At 39.8% G+C, this 19,347-nt stretch overlaps 1 protein-coding gene across 3 annotated transcripts; it reads left to right on the top strand.

The window, feature by feature from the left end:
* Positions 1–644: 644 nt before the first annotated feature.
* Positions 645–19,305, top strand: trip10b (thyroid hormone receptor interactor 10b). Of its 3 annotated transcripts, XM_080029782.1 has the most exons (15): positions 645–956; positions 6,039–6,154; positions 6,275–6,328; positions 7,108–7,255; positions 7,360–7,422; positions 7,932–8,036; positions 8,333–8,461; positions 8,662–8,808; positions 9,450–9,614; positions 11,351–11,374; positions 13,107–13,216; positions 14,341–14,473; positions 14,935–15,002; positions 15,562–15,668; positions 15,816–19,305. In XM_080029782.1, exons 1-15 carry the CDS (start codon positions 933–935, stop codon positions 15,959–15,961), a joined length of 1,539 nt encoding a protein of 512 aa, XP_079885908.1. In that variant the 5' UTR covers positions 645–932; the 3' UTR covers positions 15,962–19,305. The 3 variants fall into 3 exon arrangements, with proteins under 3 accessions (XP_079885908.1, XP_079885909.1, XP_079885907.1); XM_080029783.1 differs by lacking the exon at positions 11,351–11,374; XM_080029781.1 differs by lacking the exon at positions 11,351–11,374 and having other exon boundaries at positions 6,039–6,328.
* Positions 19,306–19,347: the final 42 nt, after the last annotated feature.

Below are 19,347 nucleotides of genomic sequence, written 5' to 3' on the forward strand. Positions count from 1 at the left end.
TTTGAATATTTGTAATACAAGATAGATAGTAACTACTGTATGGCTTTTATAAATACCTAAACATTTGTATCAAGTTACTCTCCACCACTGTTAGGATTCATCCTATGGGGAACATGATGTCTGTACCAAATTATAGGCTATACCATTTAGCCTACATTGTGGATGTTGTTGTTTCTCATTAATTGGTTTATAATGGTAGGCTATTTTATCACTCAATGTTGAGTCAAACTGTAATGTGGTGTTAAGGAGTTAATTCGTTAAAAAAATTTTAACCAGTTGCCTATATTTAGTCAAATAAACGTTGGTTAGGCTACTTTCCAGCAATGTTAGCCTACTATTCATCGAGTTTAGGAGTTCGGGATATGAATTGATTAAAAGCAGTGCATAACATTTTGATGTATTTTTATTTATTCAGAACCTGTCAATTTTTTTGATTATTTTATTTCCTCAGGTGAAACGTAATTAACGAAATGTATTCGCGTTTGTTTTGTTCACGGACAATATGAGCGTCTGTATAAGCTTTGAAAATTAACCTCGAGCTGCTTCTTTAAGATAAAACAGAGGTAGGTTCTCCCAGCCGGGTCCTCCCCCTTCTCTGTCTCCCTCTCTATCTCTCTCTCTCTCTCTCACTCTGGGACCCAAACTTGTTTCAGGAAAGAGCGCCTGAACGTATTTTTTTTCCTCCCCTCTCGCTGGCTGGGAGAAACAGGACAGCCGCGCGACCGTGCCAAGGAGAAGAAGGCGTAGACTTCCTCCAAACATTTCCTCCGCCATCTCCGCTTTCGAGACTCCAAACTTTTTGTTTTCTTTATGGAATCTTTGTAACGAGTGGAGTCTCCTCCCAGAGTCACTTCACCACCACCAACACCTGGTTGTTTTCTTTCAACAACAGGATTTAGGATCGCTCCATCCGAACTTTTTGTGCAGACATCATGGACTGGGGAACAGATCTGTGGGTAAGTTGACAGCTGACACAGGAGAACGAGAAGAGAGCGGAGCCCTCTGGGAGAAAGTTATTACAACTACAACCAAAAATACCTTCAACATCCCTTGAGAGAAAAGGCTGTTCTGCGCCTTGTTGTCGTCGACACATACGTTGCTCTTGTTTTTTCCACGGTAAACTTGGCTTAAGTAGTAAAATTGAGACAACAGCATACGTCTATCTGTAAAGGCTGTAGCCAGAGGATTTCGCAACTCCTGCTGCATACCTTATCATAAGCAGAGGGGAAAGAACAGAGGTTTACTACTCCCCATAGCTACCTTGTCTACACACAGTGTGAGCTAAAGGTGTAGGCAACTACTCCACTACCTTTATTCATATCCACCTTTTTTTGCTACTTCAACCTGAACCCTTGCTTTTAGTTTTTATTTATTTATTTATATATAATTATGATTATTTATTTTATGTATTTGTTTTATTGTTATCATTTTGGGTAGACTGTCATCCTACTTAAGGCTCATTTGGTGACTGCATCTGGTCAGTGTTCCTCAGCTGCTAATCACAGTGACAGTCATCTGGTCAGACAAGCTCTTCATCTCGCACACCAACCCCAGTGAGTGATACAAGTAGAAATGGACAGAAGTGGAGTGGCCTCCTGCTGATCCAGGGCTGTTTGATAAGCTTCCTCAATAACCAGTCCATCGTTTGGTCTGTAACATGTGAGAAATGTAGTAAAGAATGACACACACAACACTGTCTCTTCTTCACATTGCTTGTATTGGTCTGGCCAGCAGTCCCAAAACCCAAAGACATCCTGTTTACTACCTTGTAGGACACAGAAAGGCAGGAAATCCTCACATTTGAGAGGCCCAAACAAGACAATGTTTGGCATTTTTGCTCGATAAACTGTTCATTGATTGTAAAAAAAACAGTAGTTCTTGGTTCCTGTTCACACAATTGAATAATCCTTAACAGACCAATCGATCCAGCTGGACACTTGATCACAGGCCGATGTGGGAGAGAGGATGTGCATGCTATGTAGGTTACAGTACGTGTTTTGGCTCAAACTGCATATCCAGACTTTTAATGGCTGGCAGTGAGGAGCGAACACAAAGTTATTTTCCCAAATCCTGCTGTGATTGTGGTCAGAGTCTTAAGTACATGCCTCTGTGATTATTCCACAGTTACACACAGAGTGGGTATGGCGGTTGTGTTAATGCTATGTGGATTGAACCAATTAATTAATTGAGCGGCTCTCAAAACAGTTGCTATATTTTACAATCGTCTGACCAGCAGATTCATCAGTTCAGATACATGAGCCATTGCTTTTTCTTTTCTTAATTGATAGGAAACTGAATATCTTTGGGTTTAGGATAGTTGGTGGCCAGGCAAATGTCACCTTTGGCTTTGGGAAATTGTGATTGGCACTTTTTATGAATCTTCTGATGATGACGACCAAATGATTGTTTTATCGATGGAGAAAATAATCTTCACATTAACCAGTCATGGGAACAATGATTGCATCAAAGCAGCAGGGCCTCCTCAATAGAAGCTCATGAGGAGAACTCACATTTTTCTCTTATCAGATATTTCAGCAGTCACCTGAGAAATGTTCAACTTCATACAGTTTTAGCCTTTGAAGATTGAAAGTTGAAAAATTCTTCTTTTACAGCTTGTTTCAAGTTCTTGTCCTTGAAGTTAAAGATTTACCTCTGAGACTTCAAATCTGTGTATACGTTTAGACACATTTACAGCAACTTAAACTTTTTTTCTGTTTTTATCTTTGGAAACTTTGGCATGTCCAGTTCAGTGTATATGAAATTAGGAAGAAATGTGCATACTTTACAAACTTAGTACAGATTTATGAATAGTTTGTGAGATTCAAACTATCTCTTCTTGCGTTCAAATTTAGTCGTTACTATAATAAGTTTTGACCTAGTGGAGATGTAATCATTACAAACCAGATAGTTGTTACTAAATATTGGCAACTGTTAAGTAGCTAACTATAAAGACTGAAAAAGCTACCTTTAGCTCGCTAAGATGGAAGGTAATATGGAATGTGGCCGACATGTCAGGCCTGAGACTTTTTCAATGTCTTGCTTAACAACTTTATAATCAAGAAAGATTCTTAATCACAATTTCTCAGAAATAGCACTGCAAACCTCAAATTACTAAATGTCCTTACATTGCTAAAATATTATCAGATTTGTTTCAAACTACATTAATACAACAAACTCTACAGGACACATCTCTCTTTCTATGTGTATAACAATAAAACAAAGTCATCCCTACACCTAAAGTTTAGCATATAACTTGCCTCCATAAAACTCATCTTAGACTGTTATGGTATACTGTTTATGATGCTACAGTGTCTTGTCTATGTGTTATGTTCGTTGTGGTTTCAAGAGGGCAGGGATACAGTTCCCATTTGAGTTTTGATGGTGCTAAATCACTTGTTTAAAATACATAGTGGTTACTAAGAACTTTACACAAAGTCAAAGATGATTTACTGCCGCCCAGTCCTGCTGTTGTTTTGTTGCTTTCCTTATGATTGAGGTGAGCTAGAATTGCGACCTCAGACCAGCCTGGACCAGGAAACGCTGTTGCTGCTGTGTTGCGTCACAGTGAGGGGGGCGGGACTAGTCGGACTGGTTCCAGGGTTTGGAGAGGCCCCTGGGACCGTCAGTCACAGGGCGGAGGTTCACACTGACTGAGCTAATGATTATCTCATTCCTGAACCCTCTCCGTCTCACTATCAGCATTTCCTGCATTCACACAACACACGCAGATGCACTATAGAGCAAAGTAATGGGGCATAGCAACACAAGTGCTAAATACATTGAGGATTACATCTCCTTTTTCCCTTTAAAAACGTCTCTTTCACTTCATCTTCCTCAGACGTTTTCTAATTCTGTTCCTTCCTCCTGTTCCCTGGCTCACTCTCTTATCCAGGCCATTGCTAACTGTGTTACTATGTATGATCTCCATTTAGCTTCCACCCTCTCCTCTGAGGACTTCAAATCTATGTCTCTGGCTCCAAAAGACCTTGCAGCCTCTGCACACAGACACACAAGCTCACACACAAGCACCCGAACCCACACATACGCACACACACCATCACACACACAATCAGACAATCAAAAGGTGGGGTCTTCCTTTGTATTACACAAGAGACATAACAACAGAGAAACACCCTGTGACTGTGTGTGTCCAGATGCTCATATGCGCACGTAATTGCATCGTTCTGTGTCGGGGTCACTATTGTCTTGATCGAGACCTTTACATTATGACATGTCACTGTGTACTGTAGATACTAGCCAGCCTGGGGCAGTGAGGACGAATGTTACCTGTCAGACAGGTTTGAGAGTGAGAGAGTGTGTTTGGAAGGCCATGTACAGAGCAAGAGAGGAATGCTGAAAGGAGAGTCGGCTTGTATTCTCTCGACTACACCTTTTGTACTTCTTTGTGTTACTGTGTGTGTGTGTGTGTGTGTGTGTGTGTGTTTGCGCAGGATTATTCTTAGGCGACCAGCATTTTTTTTTATAGATGCACAGCCTGATGAAATGTGATGCAAAATGCAATGATGTCCAATAAACGGAGTTTAAGTATCGTAGTTCATTAAATGTAAAAATGGCAAAACATTCACTAGTTCTAGATCCACAAATGTGAATATTTCCCGGTTTTCTTTTCACTTAAAATCTTTGGGTTTTGGACAGTTGATCTGAAAAAATAAATGTTTTATGACATCACTATGGGCTCTTGGAAGTTGTGACTGTTGCATTCTTTGCTCTTCTCTGACAATGAATTGATTGAGGATGGGAAAAAATTGGTACATTCATCGATTATGAAAAAACCCCGTTCTCCCAATAGGGGAGAAAGGGGTAATCTGAGACACTTTTTATATTTGCTAAAATGATTTATGTCAAATTTACACATATCCCATTAATTCAGGATGTTTCCTAGAAATGGGCATTAGCAGAATTTATTCAAGACAAAGGGCAGTGAAAATATGATTGTTTTAAAAAAAAGTTGTCATGAAAAACTCTTTCATAGCCAAGGGATGAGAGGGGCTTGAAAACATATATCTCACATGAGATATATATATATATATATATATATATATATATATATATATATATATATATATTTGTTCCTTTTGCTTACAACATTGCACTGATTTGTTTTGTCAGAAAATCCATGGGTCACAGCATAAATGTATAGCGCTGGGGCTATAATCGATAATTTTTTAATAATTATGGTAGTTCAGCTGATATGACAAGAAAGTTAATTAATCTGTCGGGAACTTCTTCAAACCTAACATTCTATTGTATTTTTGTAGCAAATAAAAATCAAATGTTTATTAAAAAATTAAAATAAAACGTTTCTGGCCACCTGATGAATTTCAGTCTAATATTCTCTCTCCTTTTGCTCTGTTTTAGCTTGTTTTGATAGATTTCTGACTCTCAACCTCAACCTGATATAGGCCTACTGTATGCTCCGCTTTGCTCACCAGCTAGTCTCTTAACAGTGTCTTTATGTTGAAGTAGCGTATTTTAAAGGTGTGTTCTCACTGAATGACTGAATTGGTATGGAACCAATGGAATGGAATATAATATTCACAAGTATGTTTTAATTAGTGTTTTACTTATTTCGGGGGCTTTTCTGCTTTCAGTCTGTAATTTAGTTGATGAAACCAACAATCACTTAGACCAAAGTCCTGTGAATGACCTTGCTGGTCCAGGATTCTCCATCGGTCGACCTTGAAAAAACAAAACGAAACAAAAACTCCATGGTTTGAGTATTTTTAGAGTCTACTTCTGTATGACACATTGCATTGTCCGTTCTAAATTTGGATCGTGCATAAAAATGTCTGCAAGTCCTAAACTGATGCAACCACCCTTAACTTTCACTTCATGGTCATTGTTTCATTTCAAGTGTAAAAGCGCTGGGGTGCAGAGATAACCCAGTTAAACACTGTAACTATCCATACTCCTTTAGACTGCATGGCATCAGCTGTGTGACACATATCAACCTCAAGGTGTTTCTCATCAGATGCCTCCAGTGTCAGGTGCCTAAACATCTGTTGCTCCTCTCTTAGGACCAGTACGATCACATCGACAAGCACACGCAGTCGGGCCTGGACCTGGTGGAGCGTTACATAAAGTTTGTGAAGGAGCGGACGGAGATAGAACAGGGCTATGCCAAACAACTCCGGTGGGTTTTTCGTTTTCTTGTTTCTGAATGTTTATTCATATTTACAGGAATCCGGCTCTCTAAATGTGTTTGTGTCTTTGTAATAGATAGTCACACTGCTTCTTTTACCCTGTCACACAGGAGTCTATCAAAGAAATATGCCAAACGAGGGAGCAAGGAAGAGCAAGATTGCAAGTGAGAGAAAAAGACCAAACGGCCTTGGTCAACTGTTGCTGCAGGCCTGTCAAGCTTGCCATATTCGAAACAACTCCATCTCCAGCTGACTATTTAATGTTTCACACATTTTAAACAAAATTCCCATAAAATGGTCTTAGATATGCACATGGTATATTGAAATAGAGAAGCAGCATTGTTTATGTATTGCTGTGAAGAGGTAGTTCGTTTGAATATTTAAGTACAGATATTTTAAATAAATTGATTTCGACATAACCCTTGGATGTTTTGGATGCCGAATGTGAAAACACACAATTGGACAGGCAACACGGCGGGTCAATTTATGCTTTAATTATGCCATTTTCAAATGAAAGACTATATTTGTAGAAGAGGAAATAATTTCAGAATGAGGAAGGACAATTCAATTATAAACTCTGATATAGAAGCATCTAAGCTCTCAGAGAGTTTGAAAGGTACTCTTCTAAAAGGAACCTGTAACCCCACCCAACAATGTTGCGTACTTGAAAATGCAGGCTTCAACTACAGGTTACTGCAGTTGTTAGTAAAATAGTTAGCCAGACATGCTTATGTTTGCATTTAAACAAACACATTGGTTATCCATCTCTTTCACTCACAGTCATTAACAGACTTATTAGAGCCCAATACACACCACTACAACACGTGGAGAAATGTAAAGCTGTTGTGCCTATACTAACAGATGCTAAGCTATGATTTTGTCTTGTCTATTTAAATGCTTTGTCTCTCCAGCTGTGATGATTTTCCCAATTGCCTGTTTACAGATTTAGCAACCACGCGTCGTTGCAGGAGATCCTGAACGAGCTGAACGATTACGCCGGCCAACGGGAGCTCATTGCCGAAAACATGATAACGGGCATCTGTGTCGACCTCACCAAGTACCTGCAGGATCTAAAACAGGAGCGCAAAACAGTGAGAGAGGGAGGGAGAAAGGGAGGGAAGAGGGTTATAGAGGTTTTGTAAATTACAGGTTAATGTGGTACACTGTGATCATCTTAAACTCCTTCCTTCCCCAGCACCTATCTGATGCCAAGAAGGCCCAGCAGAATTTAGAGATCACCTTCAAACACCTAGAAAGCGTGAGTCATGTGTTGGTACATACAGACGTCTAGTTGGGACTATGTGAAAAATATGTTCTAATGAGGAATAATAGGAACACATTTTCCCTTACCTCATGTGGAGTCATGTCATGCAGATAGTTTTTGGAAAGGTCAGATGTCAAACAGTCTTATGAAATGGTATTGTAATTTTTCTTAATACTTTGAGCGACAAATTCACCTCCATTTTTCTGGGCCTGGCAGATTTCAAAGCCAGGCCAAATAAACTTAAACCTATCTGTGTAACTAGATACCACCAGAGTCTAGTGAGTAAATGCATATATTGTAACTTGTGTTGACTGACCCTTTAACACTGAGTTTAACATAATGTACTTAGGTTATTTGGTGGACAGGACCCTTGCTATTTAGTACCTCTAGTAGGACTGAGTTCCCAGACTTATGCATTGTTAATACTACTAAAGCGCTCTTTATTAAAGTGTCTGTTACGTCTGTTTTTCTGCCCCTATGTGTGTGTGTGTATATGCTCACAGACTAAAAAGCGCTATGCCAAGGAGTGGGCAGAGGGTGAAAAAGCAACACAACAAGCTGAGAAGACAGAGAGCGACCTCAATGCCACCAAACTTGACGTTGAGAAGGTAAACACACACACACACACGTTGGCACCTACAACCTAGCACCAATTTTTATTTTTATTTCACCTTTTGTTTAAAAAAAAATATATATATTTACGGTCAGAAAACGTACAAATCCTTGGGCTGTCCTTGTCTGTCCGTACCTCTCACCGTCCACTTCCTCCCCGCATCTGTTCCTTTTGTTTTCTCCCGCTTTGCATTTTGTTTTTGCATCTCCTCATTTCTCTCCCTCTCTCCGCATCATTTAATCTCCCCCTCCCTTTCTCCTCCGTCCGTTCCACCTATCTCCCGCTCTGAAGGCCAAGCTGCATGCCCACGGCCGCACACACATGGCCGAGGAGTGCAGGAACGACTACGCAGCACAACTCCAGAAATACAACAAGGAACAAAACTTCTACTATTACTCGGAGATACCGCAGATCTTCAATGTGAGACAAAGACGCGCACAGACACACACACACACACACACACACACACACACACACACACACACACACACACACACACACACACACACACACACACACACACACACACACACACACACATTATCAGTGCTGTGCAAGAATGTACAATGAAGCACAGACAGGGTGTACAATTATAAAATACAGTTTTCTGTGGCCAACAGAAAATGCAAGACATGGATGAGCGGAGGATTCGGCGGTTGGCGGAGGGCTACTGCCAGTTTTCAGACATGGAGAAGAAAGTGCTGCCCATCATCTCTAAGTGTCTAGAGGGAATCTCTGCAGCAGGGATGAAAATAGATGAAAAACAGGTAAATGTTGGATCTGTTAAATAAAAAGTTACTAGCAGTAGCCAGTTAGCTTAGCCTAGCTTAGCTTGAGACTGAGCAGAGGGAAACTTCTAGACTGACTGTCCAAAAGCAACAACCGCACCTCTAAAGCTCCCAAATTGCCACGTTATATCTCATTTGTTTAATTTGTATAAAACGTGAAGTGTATAAACAGAGCTTTGGTCACCATGCAGGGTCAATAAATAGTCCTGCACATAAACCTTGATTTAAGCATTTGAAATGTTTCTAAATATAAAAAATCCTATACCTGCAGTTAATATCTCACCCTTTTTGTGCATGTTTTATACACAAAACATGTATTACACAAACCTAAAAAAATGCTAAACATTTTTCAAAATTGATAAAGCCTACCGTACTTTGTCACCAAGTATACTAATTACTATAAATAATAGTCTGTGGTGTGGTTTTAGCTCATATATTTTTAAGGAAGTAGTCGTAATGGATTTTCCCCCCAGCTATTGAATTTATGTAAATGAGAAAGAAGTTTGTTTGCTAGCTGTTTGATTTTTAAAGTTTGTGCCCAGTTACCGAGCTGATACATCCAGTTATACTGTGTATGTTGTTTCTATTATATGAATCAGTGTGTCTTTGTTTCCCTGCAGGACTCGATACTGTTCATAGAGCAGCACAAGTCTGGTTTTGAGCGACCTGCAGACGTGGACTTTGAAGACTACACCCAGGGAATCAAACCAGCAACCTCCGAGTCCAGCCTCAACCCACCCAAAGTGCGCGCCAAGCTCTGGCCTTTCAGCAAGAAGCACAACAAGGTAAATTGGCTCTTTGTTCATTAGATCTGCTTCTCTTTGAGGTAGAGGAAAAATTAAAAAAAAACTCTGCTTTACCTGTATTTGACAACCTGAAAATGGGGCTTTACTAATTTGGGCTAACAAGTTGCTATCAGGCTAAAATTATGCTCTCATTTCTTATCCATCTAACTTGATTAACTAACTTTATTTTGTTAGTATTTCTTGAAACACAGTATGCCCTTATTCTGAAATACAGGCAACATGAGCAGGGACTGGAAACAACATTGAGTACCGGTATCATATAGTCCTGATTAAACTTAGTGCTTCTCATGATGTATTTTTTCATTTTAGTGTTTAAATCAGCACACTAAATAGAGGCTCAAATATTTTTGGAGAAAAAAAACTAAAAAGCAATGTTGAAGCACCATTAGTTGTATTTGAACACATCTTATTGGCTGGTATATAACTGATATTTCAGAGCAGGACAGTGTATGTGGGATTGATTAACAGTGAACAGCTCATCACAAGAAATAAACGCTTCACTCAGTGCAAAAGTGTGGCCTATTAATGTGTTTTAATAGTTCATGGAAAACAGTGGAATAGTATGGCTCAGAGGATTGCGTCATATCAGGCTTAGTTTGTAGGATCAATTCGGTTCATTTTAATGGGATTTGTTGTGTTAGAAAAATAATTATCGATTTAGACTTATCCTTTTAATAACCAACATGTTTTTATTTCGTACCATTACTACATCAATGGTTCTCGATACACTTAGAGATGGTGTCATGTCTCAGCTAGTTGTGGATAAACCTGTACTGGTGCTTTGTATGGATATTTTAATTTCTATTGACGCTCACATGGTCTCACAACAATGCTTAAAAACCAACACACACACACACATGAAACTTAACACACATTCCACTCATGTCTTACCCCACCACCCTGTTGCCTCAGGGACCAATTGTAATTCCAGTCCGCTGCACAGGCTTGCCCCAAAACATCCCTTTCTTTCCCTTTAACTCTTTGTCCACTGTGTTGCAAAACATAAATAATACTGTATCTGTTTAACTCCTCCTTTCGTCTTCTTCTTCTTCTCTTTCTTTCTTCTGACTGTGCTTTTCTCTCTCTCTGCTTCCTGTCCATACACGTTCTCTCCTCAGTTTGCCACTCCGTCTTTCTCTCCCCCGTCCCCCTTCCCAGCGGGCAGCCTCCCCCTCTCCCTCCCCCTCTCCAAGCAGCAGCACTCCCCCCTCTCTCTCTGTCTGAGAGAGTTTAATCGCTCTGTCAAACCCAGGATTTCCACCTTAAAGATATTACACAGGCAGCACTCGGTGAGTGACCACATCTGCTAGGGGTCTCAGTTACATGTTTAAAGGTGAAGTCAGCGATTCTGGAGAATGCTTGTTGTCAAAATCACTTTTGGTCTAATTCCGCTACCTGTCCGAAAAAAGAAAATCCATTGTTAATAATGCACTACCTACGCTATGTAAACGGGCATTATTTTGACATCAAGCGTTCTCCAGCTTTTAAATGATTAACATTAAAGAATGTTTGTATTGTTTCCTTTTTCTCCTTCCGCTGTCATGTTCTGTAAATGACCCCCAACCACCAAATGGATTTGTTTCAATGATGCTGTTTGAATAAGCTGTGTTGCGTACAAAGCTGTCACAATGCTTGTTATTGGAAAAGTGTATTTTCCATGTTTTGTGTCTGTTGTTCACCCATCTCATACTGATTGTCTGTTTGTCTCTGTCTAGATGTCAAATGCTGAAAAGCGTATGGTAACCCTTATTCACATTACATAGAGGGTAGACTTTTAAGGTGTTTTAATGTAAGTGTTCTGGTTCTGGGTTCTTTTTGGAGGTGAAATGCTATTTAAAGAGTAACTCCACACCAGATCATGCTGCACGGACATTTGTGTGTAAAAAGGTTGAAGGCCTGGTTTTGCCATTAAATGCGGGGGCCTATCCGAAAACTTTTTTTTGCATAGGAAATTTCCTTTCCTATCGAGATGAACCGGAAGTACTCGGCGGATAGGTGATCCGAATTCTCCAAATGCTTAGGAAAGGCATAGGAAAGGAGCCTCGATTCATCCTTTAACCCTCCTTTAGCATAGGTTACTCCTGACCAACCTATGCTAAAGGAAAGGAGATAGTGGTATCCCATAATCCTTTACGGCGGCAAGATTTAAAGCAACAGGCCACCGCCGGAGTTTACCGACTCTACACGAATACGAACGAGAGGTAAAACAGAAGAGAGGAGAAGAGAGGAAGATTTAACTCGGCTAAAACAAAATACCCCCCCCCCCCCCCCCACACACACACATCATAATAGTTATTTTCGTAGCACATAATTTACACCATAAGAAAATAAAATACCAACTTCACATTTAATGAAGTTACTGGGGGCAGTTCATTTCAACATCAACACAAGTGTAGCCTCTTTTTATTCCACATGTGAATTGGGATATATGGGAGTGATTCTCACTCTGTTGGCGACAACCTGATTAAAATCAATATGAAAAGAACGCATGGATCAAACGAGCGCTTGTTGTGGTCAATTTTCGGAGAATAGGCTATAGTATAGTTTCACGCTAGTGACTCACGTCAGCAATACTCGCCGTCGCGCAATGACGTCGGTTAGGAAAAGTGGAGTCGAATTCATTTGAAACAGTGCTGTCCTTTCCTATGTTCGATAGGAAGCACCTTTCATCTCTCCTTAACCCCGATGACGTTTAGGGGTTAAGGCATAGGAAAGGAGGCTTATAGGTTAGGAGATTGGACTTTTCGGATAGGCCCCAGGTGTGACTGCGGGTCTCATAACTTCACCTGTTACCACAGCTGGGTGTGGTAACAGATGAGTTCTCTTGGAAGCGCATGTAGTCACCACTAGTTGTCAGTGCAAGCAAGATTGTATGCCTGGGTGCAGTTACTCTTATATATATTATATGTATTTCTATTCGAGGAACATTGTTAACTTTCATTCCACAACTAAATAGCAGAAAACCAAGTCTTTATTCTGTGATACAATGCTGATGTGTTACTTTTGATAATGAACTAAATCAGGTCAATTTCACTAAATAATTATCATGTTACCTTAATAATGATTTGAAATATTTTTAATAAATGAAATTCTTGGACTAAATTTGCATTGGTATGGCATCACAGTAGAAAGAGTCTTACTTTGTTTTTGTCTATGAGTCGTTCACAAAGTATGCATCAGTCCAAAACAGTACCTAGCTGAAATGCAGTGTTATTCTCACAGGATGTTAGTCATGCTCCTCTCTGTGTGTGTCTCTGTTCTCCTATCACTACGTTCATAACCATGACAACAGGGTATGTTTCCTTGACACATAATTATTATGTGGCTCTCTACTGTTTGGGTCCTTTTGACTAACACACAGTCAGTGTGTGGATTACCAGTCTTATTAGCAGACATAGAAACTGTGTGTGTGTGTGTGTGTGTGTGTGTGTGTGCGTGTGTGTGTGTGTCTGTGTGTATGTGTTTTTGCAGCCGCCACCTGCAGAAGATTTCTCTCACCTTCCTCCAGAGCAGAGGAAGAAGAGGCTGCAGGGGAAGATTGATGAGATCAGTAAAGAGCTGCAGAAGGCACAGGACCAAAGGTGACTATCTCACCCATGGGCATCACAAGCCTTAAAACATGGATGTTTGTGGCAACAACAAAAAAATACAAAAACGTGTGTGTATTGGTTTAAACCTGGACCTTACATGGTATACCCCATTAGACTTGATTAGCCCTAATACTAGATATGCACAGATCCACTATTTTTCAGTATGATCCGAATCCGATATCTGGGCTTTGGATATCAGCCGATACCGATATGTTATGTAAGGTTAGGAAGGCTTAAGCAACACAGCAATTCTAATTTAAAAAAATAGCTCAAAATATGCAAAAATGCCTAAAGGTTTATCTGAACAGTTTGAATAAAGGAAAAACATCAGCACAAAACTTTGTATTTGCTAAATGATGGTGAATGTGTGCTTATAGCAAGCAAACATACAGAAAGAATCGAAGCAGTTTCAACTCTTGCCAGAAAAATGTCTGCTGATAAAGTCTAACATCCCTTATAGTTAGACGCTGATTGAGCAAGTTTGTTATAAATACTTTAAATGTTACGTTGCTACAATGGAAATAGTTTTTTTGTGGTATCACAGTTGTTTTTTTCAATAATCAAATACTTTCAGTCAATAAGCTCTGTTTACAATTGTTCTTAGGCTTTCTCAAACCACAGTCATGTCATAATGTTTGCTGGCCCCAAGAGCTGCCAAGGTTCTCAACGTACTTCTGGTCTGGGTCTGTTTTTCCATGGTTTGGCCTTAGTTTCAATTAAGGGAAATAATAATTGCTTCGCAATTAAAGAGATATATTTTGGACAATAGCGTGCAATAGCTTGAGGAAGAACCCTTTCCTGTTTCAGCCAGGTCCATAAAGAAATAGTTTCCCTGGTTTGGTTTGGAGGAACTTTACTGGTCTGACCTTAAGCCCATCTAACACCCTTGGGAAGAATTACCTTATGAATTAGCCCATTATCAGTGCCCCGACCCCACTCATATCATATACAGCAGTAGTATGAGATCCCTTCAGCAAGTCCTCCAACCTGTATAATAACATGGGCCCACCCCTCCCGTCCTTATCAGCAGAGCTGCACAGGAGAGAGAAACTTCCTTAAAGAGTTCTCACATTTTCAAACACAATGACACTTTTCCTCTCCCCTCCTGACCCCAGCGACGCACTGGAGAAGATGAAGGGTGTGTATGAGCAGACACCCACCATGGGAGACCCCTCCAGCCTGGAGCCTCAGATCACAGAAACTGCCCAAAACATTGGCCGCCTTAGGGGGGAGCAGGCCAAATATGAGGTTAATACACACAAGTACATGCGCACACACACACACACACACACACACACACACACACACACACACACACACACACACACACACACACTCTCTTGTACGGTTATAATTGTGAGGACATTCATTGACATAATGCATTTCCTGGCCATTTACCCTAACATCAACATTAACACTAACCTAAAGCTAATTCTAACATGAACCTTGAAACCTAGTGTTAACCCTCAAACAGCCCTTTAAAGGCCTGTCCGAAATTGAGAACCGGCCAATATATCCTCAATTTCCATCAATGTCTTCACATTTAAGGTCTAAAACTCAAATTTGGTCTCACAAAAATAGTTGTACAAGTGCGTCACACACACACACACACACACACACACACACACACACACACACGCAAGACAGATCAGATTACAGTACTTGTTCACTTTTGCAAGTCTTAACGTCTATTGCTGGTTTCATTGCAGACGTGGCTCTTAGATGCGGTGGGAGGAGAGGAATCGTCAAACTCCATCAACAACAATAGTCAACATAGGTAAGACCTGGATTTAAAGGAAATGTACACTAATCTTGTATCATGTTTGTTCAGTCATTATGAAACTATTATGAAAATGTATGAATTTATTCTATTATGAATCATTATTATTATGAAAGTAGCGGGTTAGCTTAGGGGAAACAACAAGGAGAAAAGAATCCTCGAAGTCACTGTGCAAGCCAAGAAGTAGTCCAACACATATTCCCCCTGTAAAACATTGTGTTCCTACACTTCCGGTTGTGTACGGGGTTAAAAATTTACATATACCATGTGAATTAGTGAGCTTTAGAGACAGATAGGATGGAATCGAGCAAGCTGTTTCCACCGTTTCAAGTCTTTATGCAAAGCAAAGCTAACCAGTTCCTGGATTTAGATTTATTTACCGTACTGATGTGAGATAGCGGTGTCGATCTTCTCATCCAACTCTCAAACAAGAAAGAGCATAAACGTTTTTATGCGCTAAACAATTTCTTAAAAAATCTGCGTGTATTGTAGCAGAACACACTGAGGAAACAAAATGTCTCGATTGATTATTTTTTTTTGATATGTGTATGTACAGTGGTGGTGCGGCCGAGCAGTCTCCCAACATATACTCTGAGTTCGAAGACGAGTTTGACGACATTGAAACTCCCATTGGCCAGTGCACGGCTCTTTACACCTTTGATGGTACGTTGCAATATTCACACTCAAGTTGTTCATGAATAGATTTTAGCACTTTGATATGCGTCTTACTGTGTGTGTCTCTGTGTCTGTGTGTGTCTTTGTGTTTGTGTGTGTCTTTGTGTTTGTGTGTGTCTTTGTGTGTGTTTGCAGGCAGCAGCGAGGGCACTGTTTCCATTACAGAGGCAGAGCTGTTGAGTATAATGGAGGAGGATAAAGGAGATGGATGGATGAGAGTCCTTAGAGCCAATGGAGAAGAGGGCTATATACCTTCATCCTATGTCAAGCTTGGCCTCTAATACACACACACACACACACACACACAACCACACACACACACACACAACCACACACACACAACCATACATACGCTAAGAGCTTGTGATGGAAAGTTAAGAGCCCAAGGTGAATACAAAGTCATCCATGATAATTGGAACTGTTTTATCTCAGCCAGTGACGTGTTTGGTGAGATGAAAGTGGGGCGGATTAGAAAAGCTTGTTATCAAGGCTGATTGCGGTATCATACACTCCTTGTCTCTGCTCACTGCTGCAGGAGAGGCTGTCCCTAAACACAGACCTCTCAGGTCCTGTCTCATCTTTATAGATTATACCTCTTTTCAAACCAAACCTTTTGAATGTATACCCTGTCAAGTGACGACTCGTGTATAATTTCTTTTTACGCCGATGTATCCAATTACCAGACTTTCCCACTGCCATTTCTAATAACCTGCTGAACTTTGTATCCTCTTTGTAACACCGTCCTTCTGCTAAACCCTCTTTCCTGACAGGATAATGTGAGTCTTTCATTTTATTATTATTTTTTTTTATCATAGTGATGTGATGTTGTATGACGTATAACTGGATGAAAACCACTACTATAGGGAGTGCACGAATCTCTCTCAATGGACTGTCACAGTAAAAGATAGGTTCATATATTTTTTCTTGCGATAGACAGGGGGCCCCAAATGAACATTAAAACAGGTTTCGCTTACTGTAATCAATCATTCCTCCTGCTCACACCCGCCCTTAACAGATTCCATCCGGATGGGCTTCTAGTGTAACCCAGTCTTCGCTCTGTGTGAAAAGGCTTTCCAATGACTGTCCTTGAAGCTTGTATGAGATTCAGTGTTTTTTAATACAATATTCAATCTTTGTGTTATTATTCCTACACAGCGGCAGCAGGAAGATGCTGTCTGGGAAAACACAAAGAAGAATTTCATACTAAAAATACCAACTTTGGAATACCCCTACTTGATATCAGTAACTCGATCTGCAGGAGCCTCATTTTACACATCTAAAAGGCTGTCGATTGTTTCCCCCATCACTTACATTTGAAGGTTTAATGGCCGGTATGAACCGTAGGAATGACCACTTAAAGCAAAAACTGGTAACACTTTACAATAGGATACATTCATTAACTGTTACGTAATGCTTAATAAGAATCAGCTTAGCAATAACTAACCATTAATAACTGCTAAGTTAATGTTTAATATGCATTAAATAATCATTCACTAATTGTTATGCTTAGTTCACGCTTAACTAAGCATTAATTAACTAAGCATAGTTAATGCGTAACCAAGCATTGACTAACCTTTGATAAGTAAGCAATAACAGTTACTTAATGCCTAAAAAGCATGACCTGACCGTTAATAGCGTTAACAAAGCATTAACTAACAGTTAATTAATGTACCCTTGTTGTAAAGTGTTACCCAAAAACTGCTTCAATGTACAGAACATAAGGGCATATCAGCATTGACATGAAAAAATGGGAATAGATTATTTCAACTCCATATGATACTATTATTAGTTTCTCTACTAAAAGTACATTTGCAAAGAAACTTTATCACAAAGACGTGGCGAGGAAATAGCAAAAAGGAAGAAAGCACAATGGCAACACTGATCAAAATGCAATATCAAGAAAGAAAGAAAAGACAGAATTCTTTATCATACGGGACACAAATGACATGGTGTTTGAGTTTGCAGCTTCAGAGATCAACATATAGCACTGACATCATACAACTTATATGTGCAACATAAAAGTGGAAAACAAGCGCTGATTAAGTCCTGTCTTTGTTTTCCAACTCTGCACAGATGTGAAGGTTAGGTCAACAACTGCTTCTTTTTGACTGTTTCTATGTCTGTTTCTCATGCATGGTTTGTTCTTGTTTTATATAGTTTTACCACCTGTTTTTTTAAATCCTCCTTTGTCATTGTTCCAACCTGAAATCAAGAAACCCCGTTTACCAAATGTTTTAAAGAAGTAATGACACCTGGGATAATATTTGAACTTTGAAATTAGGATCCGCATTGGACCACTTCCAAGAGTAATAAAAAAAAACAGGAAAGGTTTTAGCAATTTTCAAACCTGATAGGAGAGTTTAAACATCCACTCCAGGCATATCTAAATATTTTGATATGATTTTTCCACAATAAAGTGGAAGAATATATAAATATGCACATTTGTTTTCTTTTCAAAAGTTAAAATGCTGAATCCAAGAGCAATACAAAGTACATTTTCAGGTAAACTGCACCAGAGGTTTCGAGTGTACATATCATACTCATGTAATTGGAAAAAGGATGGTACACAACTTAGACTAAAACTTTCTTAGTTCAAAACTTCCTTCTGGTGTCAAACATGGTTCTGCACAGGGATACTCAAACATCCAATATACACTCGTCAGCCACTTTATTAGGTATAGCAGTTCAATTTCTTCTTAAGACATATAACTAATCAGCCAATCACATGGCAGAAACTCAATGCATTTAGACCTGGACAGGACAAGTTATTGAAGTTAAAACCGAGCAACAGAATGGGGAAGAAAGGGGTTTTAAGTGACTTTGAACATGGCAATGTTGATGGTGCCAGAAGGGCTATCCAGTGAACGGCATTTGTGTGGACCAAAATGCCTGTTTGATGTCTAAGGTCAGAGGAGAATGGGCAGACTGGTTCGAGATGATAGAAAGGCAACAGTAACGCAAATAACCACTCGATACAACCAGGGTATGCAGAATACCATCTCTGAACTCACAACACGTCCAACTTTGAAGCAGATGGGCTACAGCAACAGAAGACCCCACCGGGTGCCACTCCTGACAGCTAAGAACAGGAAACTGAGGCTACAATCCACACAGGATAGAAGATATGAGTCTTGATTTCAGTTGTGACATTCAGATAGTAGGGTCAGAATTTGGCGTAAACAACATGGAAGTATGGATTCATCCTGCCGTGCACCATCAACTATGCCACGTTCAAAGTCACTTAAACCCCCCCTTTAAGCATTCTGATGCTCTGTTTGACTTCGGCATGTTGTCTTGACCACATCTACATGCTTAAATGCATTGATTTTTGCCATGTGATTGGCTGATAAGCTATTTGTTTGTATAAGCCATTGAACAGGTGTACCTAATAAAGTGGCCGGCGAGTGTATGTAACAAAAAGCAAAACACATTTTCTGAGTGGAGTTGGACTTTTCAAATCTTTCATTGAGCCACGTATGGTTTAGCGTTCCCCACCACTCTGTCCTGCACTAGTCATTGTTTTCTCAACATTTAAGGGGTATAATTGTATGATCCTTTTTTTTTAAGAAAAAAATTGTATGTATTTACGTATCTTGATTGAGTCATAAAGTTAAAAGAAAAAGCATTTCTCGTCATTTTTATGTTTCTACACAGTGTCATTTATGAG

The sequence above is a fragment of the Ammodytes marinus genome, assembly GCF_949987685.1.
Source record: "Ammodytes marinus genome assembly, chromosome: 6".
In the NCBI taxonomy this organism is placed as follows: domain Eukaryota; kingdom Metazoa; phylum Chordata; class Actinopteri; order Uranoscopiformes; family Ammodytidae; genus Ammodytes; species Ammodytes marinus.